This window comes from Botrytis deweyae (genome assembly GCF_014898535.1).
Source record: "Botrytis deweyae strain B1 chromosome Unknown BDEW_021, whole genome shotgun sequence".
Classification (NCBI taxonomy): domain Eukaryota; kingdom Fungi; phylum Ascomycota; class Leotiomycetes; order Helotiales; family Sclerotiniaceae; genus Botrytis; species Botrytis deweyae.
The window spans coordinates 262,501-280,904 of record NW_024066228.1 but is presented as its reverse complement, the minus strand read 5'-3'; the positions used below and the strand labels follow the sequence as shown (position 1 = coordinate 280,904).

Sequence of the window (18,404 nt, the reverse complement as noted above, 5' to 3'; positions counted from 1 at the left end):
TATTTTGGATATCTGGACGAGGGATTAGTGTCACCGCCTGGCATTATGCAAGACGGTTGAGTTTACGTAAGCCAGATTTTACCTCAATTCAACCTCGTCTGATATTAAGCTTAAGCAAAGCTCTAGACCCAACAGACCCCATAACCAAAGCTTTCTCCATCACAACCATCAAAACTAGATTCATTTGAATATATTCATGAATATCCTTCGATACGGCGGTCTAAAAGATCCTGGATTGTCAGATCTACTTGGACATCGTAACTCGGTATTTTGATTGTTATCGACATCTGAAGCTCTCATCATCGGTATAACACGTTCAATTTCCTCAAGCGCTTAGACGCTCAGCAACCATCTGGGAAAGCCAATTAGATTACTACCTCTACTTGTTTAAACTGTCACTACAGAAGAGTCAATCACGAATTGGAATGTGAAGTTACGAAACCACGTGTCCTTCGACCATCAGACAATTGTGGACGAAGCTTGCGTTCTTCAACATTTGCGTGAAGAACTCATCCTAGAAGCGCAAACTTATATCTTCTCGGCATGAATCTGCTTTCGTAACACTTGTTATCAGAGTCATTTACGAAATTATGGAGAAAGAAGTTGGTACAAATGGTATTTCACATGACCATGCTGGGGAATTAGTCAACGAACCCGAAGAAATGCAAGCCGAACCCAAGCAGGGGGCGCACAGAAGAACATTATCTGGAAACATCATGTCTAAACTATCTTTCTTATCCGGGCCTCGCAGTCCAGATTCTCCGCCTCGGGACGAACCAATGTCACCAAAGAGATCGACTAGTAGAGCTATGGCTGTTGCAGTTCAGCAGCAGAAGACCAGAAGAAGAAAAGGCTCATTGAGAAAGGTTGCACTTCTTGGTCGAGGAGCTCAAAGAGATAGGAAAGAGTCCAAAACAATTCCTCTCGATTCCACGCAATACAATCAATATTCTAACAACACAATGCTACATCCCGCTTCACCCGAGAACATTCGACCTGTGAATGTTCTTGGATTGGGGATATCTGACGAAACTCCTCGTCCTTCCATGGATGGCTTAGCCAACAGAAATAATAACACTCTACTGCGACCTATCAAAACTCTTCCCATGGGTGCTAATGACCATATCGTCACATCACCAACGACAGCCACGAGTCCAACTCTAACCTATACATCTACCACGGACGAAGAGGACTTACTCAGTATTCCATCACATAATCTACCAGCTGCAGCTCGCGGTGGACCACCATCATCTGGTTCAGATTCATACTTTCCACCCGGTGCAGGCTCTGTAGTTCGTCGTCGGCCATCTCAAAAACAAAAATCTCCATTATCTGTAGGTGGACTCGCCGCAAGTCCACTACCTTTACCAGATGCTGAATGGGATTACTCGGAGACTGAGTGGTGGGGATGGGTTATACTAATTGTAACATGGATTGTGTTTGTTACTGGTATGGGTTCATGTCTAGGGGTATGGAGTTGGGCTTGGGATGTTGGAGAAACTCCTTATGCACCTCCTGAGTTGGAGGATGATCCAACACTACCAATTGTAGGATATTATCCTGCATTGATCATTTTGACGTCAGTAATGGCTTGGGTCTGGGTAGTTGTTGCTTGGGTTGGTATGAAGTACTTTCGGCATGCGAAAATTAGTGGAGATTGAAATGCTATATTTAATGATAATGTTAATTTACGGATGAAGGTGCATTTAAGGATTTTATAAAAGTCTTGTCGATGTTCACGTCAAGTGAAGATTGGCTTGCAAAGCAAACGAAAATCAATGGATACGTTCGACGTGCAATGGAGATGGGAATCACCATGGACGATCAATGAGCACATGAATTATTTGACTCTTCTCTTCATTTATAGAGCTCTCATCCGAGGAAGTGGAAGGCTGGCTATGGTCTGATGGATCTGATATCGCAGATGATCGTTGAGCTATAGGTACCATCAAATTTATCACCAAGTCTGGTAATAAATATCTTGTCGCCTTCCGATCTGCTAGTATTCGTGTGCGGGAGGATACTATATCTAGATGGGTCATATGATGGGACGCGTACAGGCCTTTTCGTTGATACGAAGAGAAAGAATACTTTCGCTGTCTATGCAGAGTAATATTCATTACTTTCTTGATTATTTCCAAGATGATAACCATTTTACCGAGTAGAGATTGGGTGGTGTACTGTTCTTGTATGCCGGCCGGGCAAGTACTAAAAAGGATCCAGGTTCGCTACTAGATCCGAACGGTTAGATGCAGTAGTCTGGAGATTCTGGTAATTGAATCAAGTACCTGGATTTCACGTGTATGAAACATCAAATAATGACAATGTCTACTCGCGAGAGGAAGACAGAAAAACAATAATATATTAGTGGACGAGAAGTTTACTCTTTGGCTAATCCGCTGATAAGACCGCGCTCGATATTTTTGTTAATTGAGAAGATTACATTCGTGATATAACGACATGAAACCGTATACTTCCTCATGCTTCGTTGTGCTCCAACAACAAGGTTATATTATATCAATGAACACGATATAATCCATAGAACCGAGTTGATAGGAATTGAATGCAACGAATATTTTCCCGAGCACATCTTTCATAATTTGCACAATTATATGCCAGGGCGGTGAGGTCTTAGCGCCAATCATAATTTGTCCGAGCTCGAAAAAAAGATTCCCGCATCAAAAAATAAATCTCGAATTTCGCAAGCTCAGTAACCAAAACATTCGATCCTCAATTGACAGTGCACAACACCGTCAAAATGGTCACCAAAAGCAAATTGAAGATGGCGCTTGCAGCCGATAAGAAAATCGATTTCCAAAAACAACATCAAAAGAAACAGGCTAAACTTGCGAGAAAGGGAAAGCCTGCGAAGGTTGAGGAGAAGAGCTCGAAGAAAGGAAAGGTTGAACAGGAATGGGAGGATGTTGAGGAAGAAAGTGGTGATGAGGAGGATGAGGATGCTGAAGAGGGTGATAGTGAAGATGATGAGGAAGAGGAGGAAGGAAATGGTCCTACTGAAGTATACGCGCTTTCAAATCCATTATTTACCAATACTAATAATCATATAGATTGACTTCGCAGCAATCGACGAAAGTGATAGTGATTCTTCCCTTGGTGGAGATGACGATGAAGAAGAGGATGACGAAGACGAAGATGATGAAGATATTCCCATGTCCGACCTTGAAGATCTTGAAGATGAAGAAAGAGAAGATATGATCCCTCATCAACGTCTCACCATAAACAATACAATTGCTCTTACCGCAGCCCTCAAACGAATCGCTCTTCCAGTCGCAAATCTCCCATTCTCCGAACATCAATCTATTACATCTGCTAAACCTACGGAAATCGAAGATGTTTCTGATGATTTGAAGCGCGAATTGGCATTCTATTCCCAATCACTCGAGGCTGTCAAATCTGCGCGATTGCTCTTAAAGGCAGAAGGTGTTTCATTTACTAGACCTACCGATTATTTCGCGGAAATGGTAAAGGCCGATGAACATATGGAGAAGATCAAGAGAAAGTTAATCGATGAAGCTGCTGGAAAGAAGGCATCTGCAGATGCAAGGAAACAGAGAGATTTGAAGAAATTCGGAAAGCAAGTTCAAGTCGCCAAATTACAAGAGAGAGACAAAGAAAGGAAACAAACTTTGGATAAAATCAAGACTTTGAAGAGAAGTATGTCGCAATCCATTTTCAATGTGGGTTGATAACATATACTAACAAATAACAGAACGTCAAGGTGCCGACAATGAGAACACAAACGAAGCAGATCTCTTTGATGTTGCTCTCGAAGAAGAAACCAAATCTACTGGTGGTCGAAATGATCGTAAGGGAGGACCAAACAAGAGACAAAAGAAAGACGAAAAATTCGGACATGGTGGTAAGAAGAGATTTAAGAAGAGTGGTGATGCCATGAGTAGTGGAGATTTGTCTGGATTCTCGGTCAAGAAAATGAAGGGAGGTGGTGCTAAGGGTGGTGCCAAATCTCGACCTGGAAAGGCCAGGAGAGCAGGTGGAAAGAAATAGTGTGGTTAATATGAAAGGGAAAAGTATTAAGGGGATAATTTGAGATTGGCGTTTTGGGGATCATGGAATGCATGTTCAATTGTTTGGGAAGATGTAGGACATGTGTGTGAGAGGAGAAACAGAGGGGATGTTGTAGAATACCATGAATGTCTTTGTCTTCATCATTTTTCTCATTTCTTTCTAGTGAGGGTGCCAAATTAAAGAAGAAGGGGATGTTTTCATACCTTCCGATGTGATTCGAATATTCCAGTTGACAAATGTTGGTTGGTATTGATCAGGATGAAACTTCTCGAGTGAAAGTTTCCACATCAAAGTTAACATACATACATACATACATACATACATACATACATACATACATACATACATACATACATACATACATACATACATACATACATACATACATACATACATACATACATACATACACATATGCCCCTCCCCTTCTGCTTTGCTCTTCACATTATTCCTTGCTTAGTTTATTATTAGAATTCGGATTTTTACTTCTGACTTCTCAAATCCTTTGAAGCATTTATTTATCCGTTCCATTGTTTATTGTTCTCTTCCTTTCTACGTTATTCTTCACTCTTACTATTTTATTTTTACACTCGATGCTTCAATCTGTTAGATCCTTTTCAAAGTATTCATTCAGTCATGTAGTCATTCATTCATAACTATGTAAATAATTAAATACGTAACCACAAATGATAAGTTCTTGCTTGCTACTCGCGCTGCTAGAAATTCTAAAATTCTGCTTTTGAGGGATCTCAGTTGGTTGACTTTTGGGTAGGTAGGCTCTACGTAACCGAAAAAAGAGGCGGGAGTTGAGTACTTTCTGAAAGGACTTGAATTTGAATCTCTTTTCAATGTTATATTAAATATATATAGTCCTAATTATCAACACGAAGAAAGCTCAAATTTCTGTTCCGTCTTCTTGAATTCCAACATTGAATTCGAAATGAATTTATAATTCTTTAAAGGAGTCCTTTGCAAGGGTACTCCATACCCGCGTCTTTTTTCGGTTACGTAGAGGTAGGTTGAGGGAGTTTAGTGGTTTGTGGTTTGTAGTTCATTAGTTTGCGATTTTGTGATGGGTATATAGGCATGTATGTTTATATATAGCTGCGAAGCTATTATGCGGACTCCCTAAAGACGTTTACTTTTTATTTGTTCGAGGAGAGTAGAGGTTGGATTTTGGATTTTGTATCTAAATTATTCGCTAAGTAAAACGTCTCATCTCATGAATCTTTCCCGCTTTCTTAAACCAACTCATTGATTTATATTTCTAGATATGTTTTAATACTGTTATTTTTCATATATTTAAGAATTCAAGAATTGATAGATTTCGAATCCCAACTCTCAATAGATATACATCTAGCTTTTACTTCTCTCGCTTTAGATTATTCGCTTACTCGTCGATTTCTGATTTTGTCATTTGATTCTACTATAGTATGTTTGAGAAAGTACTAGTAATAGTAAAACTAATACTAATACATATCAATATCATTCAACTATTTCCAAGGCAGAATAAATTACATTTCTTATTCCAACTATTAGACAACCGAAAGTTAGTGATAGTCATGAGATTATTTGAGATTTCTCGTCTATTAATCACTCGAGTAAAAAATTACATTAGAAAGGAAATATAATACAGGTAGGTAACCATGACAATCTATATACATACTCAGCCTGAGAAGACTTACAAAGGAGATACTGAACAGAGGCAATAAGTACATACAATACAGTTATAGAATAATAACATTTTCTAGTCTTCATCTTACCTCCAACCTCCAACCTCTAACTCCTAATTCCCAGATTGATTATTCGTATACTCATTGATCATATCTTCATAGCTTTTCTCACTGCGCCCAAACGCCCAATAGTTTCCTTCTCTTTTGATCAAGCCATCACGCCGTATATCCACTGAAATAACATAACATATCATACCAGACACTATTCCCAACCATGCTCAACTCCTTCCTCAACCCACTAAGCCCAAACCTGTAAACCCCTCATACCCATAAGATAGTTCGCTTGTGGAAGATAAGGATGGATGAATGAATACATGTTGTCCTCAACTTCTTCAACCCATTACACCTGATTCCTCTTCACTAAGCCCAAACCTGGACTTGAACCTACACCCTCAAACCCCTCATACCCATAAGACATTCCACTTGCGGAAGATGGAAATGAAGATGGATGGATGACGATATGCTCATGTCTATGAAATTTGTTTGGGGCATGAACCGATGCTGTTATATCGAATCAATATCAGATATCATCATAAATTGTAAAGATACAGAATAAAATGAAGACTAACTATCAGACTGATGAGGATGTCTCATACAAATTCTCAGACTGAGATAAGATATAATAAGTCCCATGAGACTCATAAAAAAAGTGATGATGCCGAAGCAGATGGCGATGGTATCTTGTGGAGACATGTTGGGGTTTTTCGTAACGGGTACGGATACAGGTACGGGTCGTGGGGTAATAAGGCTGATGATAGATGGAGATGATTACTGGATGCAGATGCAGATGCAGGGCTGATATAAGCGAGGCTAGATTTTCTAGTGATTGGCTTGATAAGGGCTGGGGTGATTCGTGACTTTTGTCGTAAATACGAAGAGATGGTAATCAAATAAGTAGAAAGATGTTTTAATCCAAGTTCTTTTTGAATCCGGGTCCGATGAATGGTATTGATCTGAGAATCAATCCAAAAATATTCTTATTGAGAGAAATCATTGATACTTATTACCCTTTTTCTGCAACACCATCATCACATTTGTTGTGAAGGTGGACACGGTGGGGTATGACTTTCTGTACAAGGCCGAGATCAAAAGATGTAAGTGGCTCGCTAGACATCCATACGGTACACATAAATTCGATGTGATTGAGGCTAAGCAACTCTAGAGAACATTTTCAGCCTATCGATCATTACAACTCACACGAGTCATCTGGATACTAAACGTTCTGTCAGCTCCATATGCATAATCCTTGTTACAGTTGACCCCACAAGATTTGGCTAAGCTGCTGGGCTTCTCTCCTCTCCACTGTCCCACGTTCATCCTACCGAGCTACCCTTGACTGATCAGCAAACACCACACTGAAAGCGAACCGTTGGGAAAACATAGCGAGATGATAGAAATACCCAAGCTTGCATATCAAAAACCACAAGAAAGTTTCAATAAGGCTAGTCCCGTGACATCCATGTCGCACAACGTCGTATAGAAAAAATAATCTCTCAAGCCTCAAATATACAGTAAGCACTTACTTAGCAGGCTCTCACCCTTCGAACAAGTTCAACATCGAGTACACAAACATCGAGTCAACAAATATCAATACACACGATGAATCCTCCAATGTTTCAGATTTGGCAATACCTGCTATTTGTTTTTTCGTTCTCGAAGTTCCAGAAATCAGATCTAACAGTTATCCCCTCTTTCTTACTTTTTTTTACTTCGGAAATCCTTGAAAAGGGGCTCGAAAGAGCGAAACATTCCATGCATCTTAGAAAAATATATATGTCGGGAAAAAGTGTATACCGCAACAAAGTAACTGGCTACTCGCGTACATCGTCAAATCAAGCGTAAAATTCACGACCGAAGATAAATGCGACAGAGTATCCAAGAAGACGACATTAGCAGCAGAGCCGCCAAAGGAGAATTATTTCCGGATAATTGATGCACTATATTGGAACTCTCAAGTACAATCAGAATACTATGTACATGATATGATATAACACCACAGGCAAGAGTTTTGAACAAGTGAGCGTCAGTAGAAGAACATGTTAATTTCACATCCAATTTTTTTTCCAGTTCTCACGTACAGTTTGTCTTCATCTCTCACATCCCCAAGGCATAAGTATCGAAACCTCATTGACAACTACTCATGTATCCGCCAGAACCACAGTACTCCAATCCAGATAATGTATATGAGCGATGGTTAGACAATTACCCGGCTTCATGGTCGTCACACCTGTATCTTCTGAGCTAACTTCACAACAGCAGGTCCATCATCTCATGATAGATACGTACAACTCAACAGCGCTAGAAAAGTATGTTCATGCTCATACATCTTCTGGAAGAGATCCTCCGATGTTAAAAAAATATACCCACGAAAAATCAGCTGCAATATAATAGAAGCCAATACAAAAATACGAAGAAATGGTCTTTTATGAACATAGCACTAACGAGGAGAGCTTTCACCTCTAGTACTAATCCTCAAACTAACACATGATAGCAAACGACCCAGGACCCCAACGCGACAGACAGCTCAGGATACCGAGGAAGATCACAAGGAGTATATTTTGTTCCATTATGACTTGCGAGTTACGAAGATAACTTCACTATTAGACTTCTTCATAGAATGACATGCGTACTGCAAATCATAAATGCAGAGCTTCTTATCGACAATAGGCACGAGGCTAGTCTCGCACAAAAGACACGACAACGATACAATAACATATCTATATAAGAGACATATCAGGACTTGTACGCGAGGTCCTTTAATACGACATTGAGAAGAGTGATTCAATAATTTGTCCTCGCCTTGACTTTATCGTTTCCAGAGAAATGGTGGCACATATTAAGCGCACAATGGATACCAGATAAACACATGCCATTCGAACCAACAGCCCGGGTTCCTCCCCCTACCACATTCGGTAAGCCATTGCCGCTACGGGCAACACACAACCCCAATCCGAAGAGAAAATACTCAACACCAACCCCGCCAGTAACTCTACCCATTTCTTCTGAAAAAACAGAGTAACGCGCATCGCATTGAATTTATATTTCTCAGCCCTCCGCGAACTGACTATTCACAAACCATCAATTCTTCGTAACCGACAAGAACGCTCCATTCAAACACACCACCCCCGAAGAAACTTTCCCCGCCACTGTAATGAAACTTCAGACATCCCCAAGACCAATTCTCCCTAGAGCGATATCTCACGTGTATTTCCACGCCACACTACTACGATTCGATTCTATACATAACCCGTAAAATTGACTCTAACCTCTATCTCCGTTTCCACTACGAGGTTAAGTATACACTTCCATCCTTCTAATCTCATCGGGTGTACTTGGGTAGAGATAATCCCCCTCCCCCACGCCGCCAGAATCATCCACTTCTCATTTCTCAATCCCTCTCAACCAGGACCCGATAACTACACGAGTAATCTTTGAAAATTCGCCAAGAGATATCAAGTCATCAAGCACAACTATACCAAATTCCCTAGAACTTAGATCATAGTTTTTTAACCGACGTCAAGGCAATAAATAGCCTTGAAATCTAATCATCCAGCTTTCTGACAACACAACACAACAAAAACCAAAGAACAAGAACGTAGATGCTGAGCAAAGAATGCAAGATTTCCACAACTCTTCATTTAGATACTCAACAAAACAACCAAATAACGAGAAAGTAGATAGATGCCATGCAGACAAAGCATGCTATGGTAGATGATACAGGAAAGCACTGCACGGCAAACTTCCGCCAGATGTAAACCAAACTATAATCAATCTCTGCTAATCATAAGCCAAGCAAGCTGTATTAGCTTCCCACCAGACAAAAAGTAAGTATCCAAGTACCCAAGTATATGCGATATCCCCCAAACCAAACTAAACCAAAGCAACAATCATCATCATTATCTCTCTAATAAACACATACACACAACACAACAGATAGCATACTGCAGTACCGGGTGCCCATCAAAAGAAAACCTACGCATCTCTCATACAGACCCCACCACATGAAATAAGATCACCACCATGAACAAATAGCGTAGAGAACTATAGATATCGAGGCAGGGCGTATATCCATCCACACATGATATCCATCGTTGTCATCTATCATTCTATCGTCCCCGACAAACATTGATATCAACCACAACCACAACCACAACCATCCCCTTACCTCTCACCCCTCACCCCTCACTTTACCACTCTATCAGCACATCCCATAAACCTCATCAAACCCACAGACGAAATTAAATTCTTAAATCCCGCAAAAATGAATAATAAAGAAACATACACACTCATGCATTTCGGATTCTACCACCACCACCACCTCCACCACCACCCAAAATCCACATGTGATCTTCCCCTAAAATATCCACAGAAAGTATTTATCACACATCAATCGATGTATAGCAGACGAGATCATAATCACGTGTGTTTAATAATCCTAGGTAGGTATGTATTATCGACATTCTTTGAACGCAGTAAAGTACTACTTATCATCATACATCACTTCTCTCTCATTCTCATTCTCATTCCCATCACCATTCTCAAGAATGAGTGAAACTGAGAAGAGAAGAAAGATTCGAAAGCCATCTACAATCTCATGAGCAGTGCCTGTAGTAACACGTGATATGACATACATATCACGAGACACAGCCCGAAAGTAATCTAGCCTCTAGACTCTGAAGTCTCAAAACTCAAAAAGGGGAGATCTATAATCCTCGGTTACTTAACCCTTCCCACCCCACTCCCACTCCCATCCCAGAGACTCTCTCCTCGAGATTCACAAAGAAGAAGAAACAAACTAGACACGCAGAGAATGGATCCGTCACCCTGTTTATAGGCTATTCCGGTACTTGCTTGAGCCTCGAGACTTGAGACGACTCAAACAACCCGATTCAGAAGGAGGTGAAACCCCCGCGCAGGCTCATCATCCACCCTGTATTCTCGAAAATCTGAAAACTATTCAGAATCAGAATCAGAATCAGATATCTGAAGGTAGGTATTCGAAACAAAACGAAACAGACGACGACAATCGCTTTACTTTTACTTACACTTTAAGTTAAGCATCACGAATCGCGATTAAAGACGCTCAGAAGAAATCAACAAACTATCCCACAAACAAACAAACAAATCTACCTACTTAACTAGGTATGTGCACCATCGCAACCCATATATCCCACAGAAACAACAACAACACCAGCACTAAGAAAGAAAGCAAGCAATCAAGCAATCAAGCATAAAACCAGCTCCAATAACGGACCGAAAACATTCCGTGGAGAGGGAACCACAGCCATAACCCCTTTCCCCTCCATCTCCAAACCCATTCCGTTTCATGCTCGCTCGCGTGTTCTGGGTTCTGGAAAAGGAAAATGAAAATGAAAAGGAAAATGAAAATGAAAAGGAAAATAAAACTAAGACCAAGTAACAAGTGCCCTATACCAAATCTGAAATCGAGATGTATAGATAGGTAGATAGGTATATACATCCACAAATTTGCAATCGCGTAATACAATAAACAATACTGTATAAACAAATAAACTTATCTATTCGCAGTATTTATTCAAATCATAACTTCCGCACTCACTTTACCCTCCAAAAAAATCAAACAAAAAAAAAAAAAAAAAAAAATCAAACGATAAAAATATCCTCATATAAACCCTCACAAAGCGCCATTTCGCAAATCTGTCTCTTCACATAGCACATCTCATGACACGTGCCCCCTCCTCCTTCCAGAAGATTATTTACATAAACCTTCTTTGATGTGATGCGATGCATTGCAGACAAGGACTTTATTCGCGTGCATGCATGACACCCACGTTTTTATTTTTCGGGTTTCCTCTTTTTGGAGGGGGGGGGGGGGGGGGGTGTGCTTATTTCGTCTCAAGCTGGTGTTTTTACGCACGTGCTTTTTTTGTTGTGATATTGTGATGTTGTCGAGAAGATGGATTTGGGATGCTGGAAGGTATATGGGTATCTGGGTACATACCTACTAACCTGATTTCGGATTCGAGGTTTGTGGAAAAGAAGCTGTGAGGTTGTAGTGAGAAGGAGGAGGAGAACGGAAAAGTCCGTTGTTGTAATTGGAGGATGTATATGAGAAAGAAGAGTTTCACAATTGGACAAGAGTATCAGATTGTAAGCGCCGAAGAACATGAAGCTAAGTTAATAACCGCAAAGATTGGTTGATACAAACACGACGTGGGCAATATGATTGGTAGGATTCCAAAAAAAGAATATCGAGATTATTGATGGGTAACATGGTAAGCAAGAAATCTTAGTCGTGGATGAGAATTTGAGTTATGGATATTTTTACCGGTACTAGCCTCGAGCTTACCTTAGCTATCTCGAGTCAAGGTTGATGACAAATGCTGAGGCGGGCGGCAATGAACTCACTCACTCATTGATCGGATGGATGGCTTCGCGGGTAGAAGATTGGTGGATGGATGGATGGGCAGCACAAGATAGAGATGGATGGCGAAAAGAGGTGAGAGGATATGAATGGATGAATGGATGGATGAATGGAATGGCACAGACGGTTTGATGACTAGGAAAGTCTCATGTGGTGGAGATGCGGTGAGGAGAGTTTTGACAGCGGTGGTGGGGATGGTGATGAGAACGGACGTTTGATGATCAAGCAAGCGAGGCAAGGCAAGGCAAGTCCACGGGTACAGAGTAGGTACGCTCGGTACGTTCTTTGGAAAAAGAAAAGAAAAGATGGATATTTTGGCGCCAATAATGATCCGGAAGAGATCTTGTGGAAAGGAAAAGAAAGGAATGTGATTGGTTCATGGACAGCTTGGCTTGGGGGTTTTGGTCACATGTTGACCGGAAAAGGGCTTTCCTCTTCAAGCGACGCATTAATTGTCCGAGACAAATATGAAGAGTGGAGAATGATTTGTATTGGGGATTTGATAATGATCTGGTACCGGTATTCTCGTAGATATTGTGGAATAGAATCATCGAGATGAAAAGATCATTGTGGGTGAGATTGAAGGTTTCCAAGTCCGTGAACTGTGGAATTGCGATAGTGATGTGGAAGAGATAGGAATGGACAACTTTGAATGTATCAAAGCATACCTAGGTAGTCTATAGAGTGATAATGAATCTCTTAGTTTTAGCTTCTCGTGCAATATGTTCATCGATGGACAATGAAGAACGGAAGTATTCTTCCTTGGACATGCTCGTCGTCTCTGTCTGATTTATGCATCGTGTACGTAGATGTACTCGGAACCGATGGTCTGTTGTTCGCAAGAAATCACACGGTCGAGGCAGGTACCCAGTCTTCGGTAACGGGAATCTGAATTGATATGAAACAGAAAGCGCACCTCGTGATGGGAAAATTACGATGCAGAAATGATTTCACAGCTGTTCTCTCTTTGAGGAGCGGTGTACGTGATCAAGATGATGAGATCAAAATATCGTAATATTGTATGTGGTTGCCTAGGAAAGGAGAGAGGGAGGTATCGTATTGTAGGTATTGTGTTGTTCAATCATAATCACAGTCCTTGAAACCATGAGATTAAAGATTATGCGTTGTTCAATGAGATGAAGTTTGGTACGGGACCTACCTACCTACACTCCGTCCTCTGTTCCATTGTCCAGCTGTACGGAACGGAGTAGAGAGGATACAAATGTCTTGGCCGGTGATACAGGAATCTTCAAGAAGTTATCTACCTAGTCCTTACCTACTAATATGAACGCCCAATGTTCAGCTCTCTCGTTACTCCGTCAGAGGCTTTTCCTTCTAGAATAAATCAGTACGACAGTCAGTCAGTCAGTTAGTCAGTCAGTCAAGTTATCTGCAAGATATCACAGTACCGGAATGCCAATATCAAGGGGAAGCACGGAATGGTTAATATGTGCCTACCTACCTTGTTACTTTTTATAGCCATCTGCAAAGAAATCCCATTGTAGAACCCTCTCCCGATATCCAAAATACATCTACAACCGACCTACTTGGTAATATCGCCACCGAGATTCGATGCAGCTTGTCCACTCCGTCCATTCTATAGGTAGAGACTAGATATCGACTAGGTCGAGCACAGGTAGTCCGTCGCAAAGATCATCCATATAGTCTCGCCTCCTCTTTCTCCGAACATCTCTCCAGCTTCATGTGAAAAATCCGCAGGACGATTTGCGAGAATCTCACTGGTTGCCCACCAAGATTCTCGCTTCTGGAAATCAGCCACGGATTCATCACCAAAGACCAGAGTCCTTATCGAGGCATTTTATACTTTTTCCATTGTTCCAAATGCTTTCTCCCGTACCGTACCGTACCGTCTTTTAGTTTGGCAACCCTGAGGACGATTAATAAGGACCCTGGATTTGGTTTTCAGCTATGGAAATCATTAGTGAGAGGTTTGTTGATTAGATGATTGATTGAGTTGATCAAGGTAAGATAATTCTACCTACAGGATATGTACCAGACAGAGTACCAGAATACAAAGAGCCAAGAACTGAGAAAGTCACAAACGTACCTAGATGAAGAGAAAAGAAGCAATCATCATGAAAGAATGATCCGAATGTTCAATGCAGATGCAGATGCAGATGCAGAATGTAGAAATGTGATTTCGTACATATAGACTACCTATTAATAAGTATAGTTTACATGCGTAGGTAAATACTGGTGGTATCATATGAGCTGAGCTGAGTTGAGATGAAATGAGAGAGGTGATTTGCAATTGTAAACTCTAATTCAATATGATCTGATCTTGTAATGCTCTTCATCTCTTCGTTATCATGTGGAAGAGGAATGAAACTCTCAAATTGTCATCATCATTATCGTCGTGTGTTGTCGACACAATAACCTTTGACCATTCCGTTTTGGGCGGTGTTTCTTCTCCAGGACTATTATCTGTACTCGGTCATGACCTCCCTAGGTAGTATTCATCATCATCATCATCATCATTTGATAGTTGAGCTTCTTTCGATTTGTGTTCTTTGCTCTCGTCTCCTTTCATCTCGTCCATGGTCTTATTGTATTGTGGTTTTATTGTATTGTGTTGTATGTTGTAACATTATATCAAATCCATACCGTATATCTTCATCGATATATCAATAACCTACCATCAATATCGTTTGATATCCATTTACTCCCATTCATATGATCCATCCCCATCTTCTTCGAGCGCGCCTACCTCGCAATCTTATCAAAACCCATAAATACCTCCTGCCCAGCCAGACACATGCAGCCAATCAAGCCAGCCAGACAAAGACCCATCCTAGATTCCTCATTAAGATCGAGGCGACTTTGAGACTCGAGAGAGAGGAGTCCCATTATTAACCGTAATGAAAGCACGGGCGTTTTCAATATAAGCAAGCAAATCAATAATTTGAATAGGTACAGATGAGAGAGAGACAGAGAGAGAGGAAGGGAGGGAGGGAGCGAAGAGAAGAGAAGAGAAGAGCAATGAATTGATATACTATTTACTACAAGGAATTTCAATATATTCAAGAGAAGGGTGCAAAAGAAGAGGGCACAAGTTCACGAGGAATCAATAAAGGTTTAAAGGGATTCCAATTCATCCGATGGAGGAAGATATAGATCTATCTTGACTTACCTAGCTAGCTACTACTATCTAAACCTTCCTTGATACTCGAACCTTTAATTTGAAGCCTTTAATAAGGTATGGAGTATGGAATATGGATATGGATATGGATATGGATATGGATATGGAATACTACACTAGAGATACTATCGATGCACATTATCATACATGATCACACATTATCACATACATCACCCTAAAAATAATTCTTTCTTTTTCTTTCTTTCACCATTTCCATGGGAGAAAGACCACCGACCACCGACCTCCAGTATCGCACACATATCGTATATCCATACCACATCCATACCTACTATCCCCATACCACACTTCAGACTCCCTTCGTACTATATAATATAACTCGGCGATTAAAATTCATCATCCATCACTCTCTGTTGGAAAGCATTCAAAGGTATCGTGAGCAAAGCTGGATACAATAGATTCTCACCAAAAGAAAAAGAAAGAGAACAGGAAAAGGAAAGAAAAGGGGGAAAGGAGAATCATAGGTATAACAAGAGGAAATACAATTTCCCATCATCATAATAATAACAATAATAATAATGCTTCCAAAGTATCCCTCCCAAATTTGATTTCGATCCAATCCAATCCAATCCAATCCGATTCAATTCAATTCCATTCGACTCGACTCGACTCAACTCAACCCAACCCAACTCAACTCAACTCAATTCATCTCAATCCAATTCTATTTCCAAGTCAAGCAGAAAGCGCTTGGATGGATTAGATAAAGCACCTAGTGAGACCCGCGACAACGGCCACCAACCTACCTTTCGAGCCTTTGGTCCTTTCTTCTGCTTCCATACCATCCTCGACCACACACACACACACACACCATTCTCTCGAACTCTTATAATCTAAAATTTTCTATCAAAAAAAAAAATACAAAAAAAGAGGATCACCCATTCACAACAAACCACGCAAACCACGCACACAACAAGAGGGTAACTCTTTTGCCATCCATCATCAACAACTCACACACTCTCGCTCTCACCATCACTCTCGTATTCTCACGATCCCTCATCTCCTCTCCTCTCCTCTCCTCTCCTCTCCTCCATCAATCAATCATTCAAGAGTAATCCAACCTCTCTTGCTTCATTTTCCATCCTATACTATATCTACCGACCTAAAACACTTTCTCCGACGTTGGTACATTAATTTGGATTATCAATGACGATTCAGTGATTATTGTCTGTTCGTCTGTCTCACTTCTGGCTTGCGACATCTTTCCTCTTCCTTTTTTAAGATTCCAGCTTAGTCTCAAATTTCAAATCAGTCATCCATCGTACCCTACCTCAACAAAAGAGTCCCAAGAAGAATCTCAAAGACTTGCATTTGAAATCCGCAAGCATTCTAGTCCATCTCACCACGATCCATCAATTCATCAAATTACATTGTTGGTAATACGATCACTTCTCTTCCCCCCTAAATATAATTCCCATCTTTGTGGCAGGCTCGCCTCCGAAACACTTCGATCGATAAAAATCATCCTCTCTTCGTCAACCGCCATCTGCGGATCAAACTTCCATCATGAGGGAAGTCAACTTCAGCATCCCCAATGTCAATAAGGCTTCGGTCGGTATCACGACAGCGTTGTACGATCGTCGAGCCCTTGATTGTACTTCGACACTACCTTTGATCAATTCGCTCAATCACCTTGCTTATCTCACCACTTCATCCGCTAGAATTAGAGATATCCTGACGGTCGATGGAGGTGTCGAAAGATTAGTATGCCTTTTGAAGGCTGGGCGGAGCAAAGATATGATGGACATGTGGAAATGGAATTTGGCATTTCAATGCGTCGTCAACATTGGTGTGCGAGGTTCGGAAAACGTTCGAACCAGGGTCGTTGAAGCAGATATGGTTCCCGTCATCGCAACAATTCTCGACAATTACATCAAAGTGGTTGATAGATGCAGAGAGAAAGCCGAAGAAGCCAAGCAGAAAGCTATGTTGGAACATAGACATCAAAATGGGAGATCAGGGGAACATCGAAGTACACACAAGGGGCCTTCATTTGGCAATCGAGCATCGCGATTTGAGTCCGAGTTTCGAGCATCAAGACGTCAACCTCCTCCACCTTCTATCGACATCCCCTCGAATCTTTCGGGTACCGCATTGACGAATGGATCAGATGCCATGGATATTACACCAACGGGGCCTCAATTCGCTCTCACATCTCCTCCAGAGCGAACTACATTCTCTGTTCACAGACATCATCACCACCATAGAAATCAGGATGCAAGACAGCATTTCTTGTCACCACGCCATAACATTCAACCACTTGCGACTGCAGTTCCTTCGATGGACGCAGCTGATGGATTTAACATCAGACCTGTGCGAGATGTTGACCGTTTACCATCAATGCTACCAGGATTTCAAGGCGGCCTAGCATCTCAACCCGAATCACCAACAACTCCTCTACCTCCTGCACAAATGCGATCACCTACTGTTCGAGCGACATCAATGTCTGTTGGCACACCTCGATCACGAAGACGTCCATCTATCAGACATCAAGTTTCATCCGCTGCAGACACAGAAGATATGAATGCTGATAGCATGGCATCTGATGAATCCGGGGAACCAGAAATTACCGGCGTAAGCACAGCGGAAATTCAAGCTACCAATGTCAATATTCAAGATGTCAACATGGATGAAAACGATTCAATGCTCACAGCTGTTGAAACACCCCTTGGTCTTACCACTCCAACCGTTTCCGAAGCACAGGATGCCGGGACATTCAATATCACTCACCGATCTGCCATGGACGGTAGCATGATTAACGATGCCACAACCCCAACGGGACCAACAATTGGTCTTTCACCAGCTCAACCTACAACTGTTAATACACCACCCACCATGCCACCTACCACAATTCCAAGATACTTCTTAGATAGACCAACACCACCACAAGGACAAGTCTTGGCAGCCATGCCCAGAGATGAAGATGTATTAATGTCTCTTCAACTTTTAGCATACGTTTCGAAATATTGCAACTTGAGATCCTACTTTCAACAATCTCACTTGGTTCCCAAACTTAAAATTGGTTCCGAACTTCAACTTTTAGATG

General features: G+C 41.2%; 4 protein-coding genes across 4 annotated transcripts in view; 3 read left to right on the top strand and 1 right to left on the bottom strand.

The window, feature by feature from the left end:
- Positions 1 to 590: 590 nt before the first annotated feature.
- EAE98_008234 (uncharacterized protein) lies at positions 591 to 1,661 on the top strand (the record flags this gene model as incomplete). Its single annotated transcript, XM_038955857.1, has 1 exon — positions 591 to 1,661. One exon carries the CDS (start codon positions 591 to 593, stop codon positions 1,659 to 1,661), a length of 1,071 nt encoding a protein of 356 aa, XP_038807723.1.
- Positions 1,662 to 2,758: 1,097 nt separating this feature from the next.
- On the top strand, positions 2,759 to 4,026 carry EAE98_008233 (uncharacterized protein; the record flags this gene model as incomplete). The annotated part of the gene is made up of 3 exons (XM_038955856.1): positions 2,759 to 3,019; positions 3,069 to 3,675; positions 3,731 to 4,026. 3 exons carry the CDS (start codon positions 2,759 to 2,761, stop codon positions 4,024 to 4,026), a joined length of 1,164 nt encoding a protein of 387 aa, XP_038807722.1.
- Positions 4,027 to 6,120: 2,094 nt separating this feature from the next.
- Positions 6,121 to 6,473, bottom strand: EAE98_008232 (uncharacterized protein; the record flags this gene model as incomplete). Its single annotated transcript, XM_038955855.1, has 2 exons — positions 6,121 to 6,281; positions 6,350 to 6,473. The coding sequence occupies 2 exons, from the start codon at positions 6,471 to 6,473 to the stop codon at positions 6,121 to 6,123; spliced, it is 285 nt and encodes a 94-aa protein (XP_038807721.1).
- A 10,391-nt stretch (positions 6,474 to 16,864) lies between these two features.
- EAE98_008231 (uncharacterized protein) overlaps positions 16,865 to 18,404 on the top strand; it is a gene marked incomplete at both ends in the record, with an annotated part of 1,908 nt that continues 368 nt past the window's right edge. The window contains one exon of the mRNA XM_038955854.1: positions 16,865 to 18,404. This exon is cut by the window's right edge and continues 368 nt beyond it. Within this exon, the coding sequence (XP_038807720.1) occupies positions 16,865 to 18,404 (1,540 nt within the window).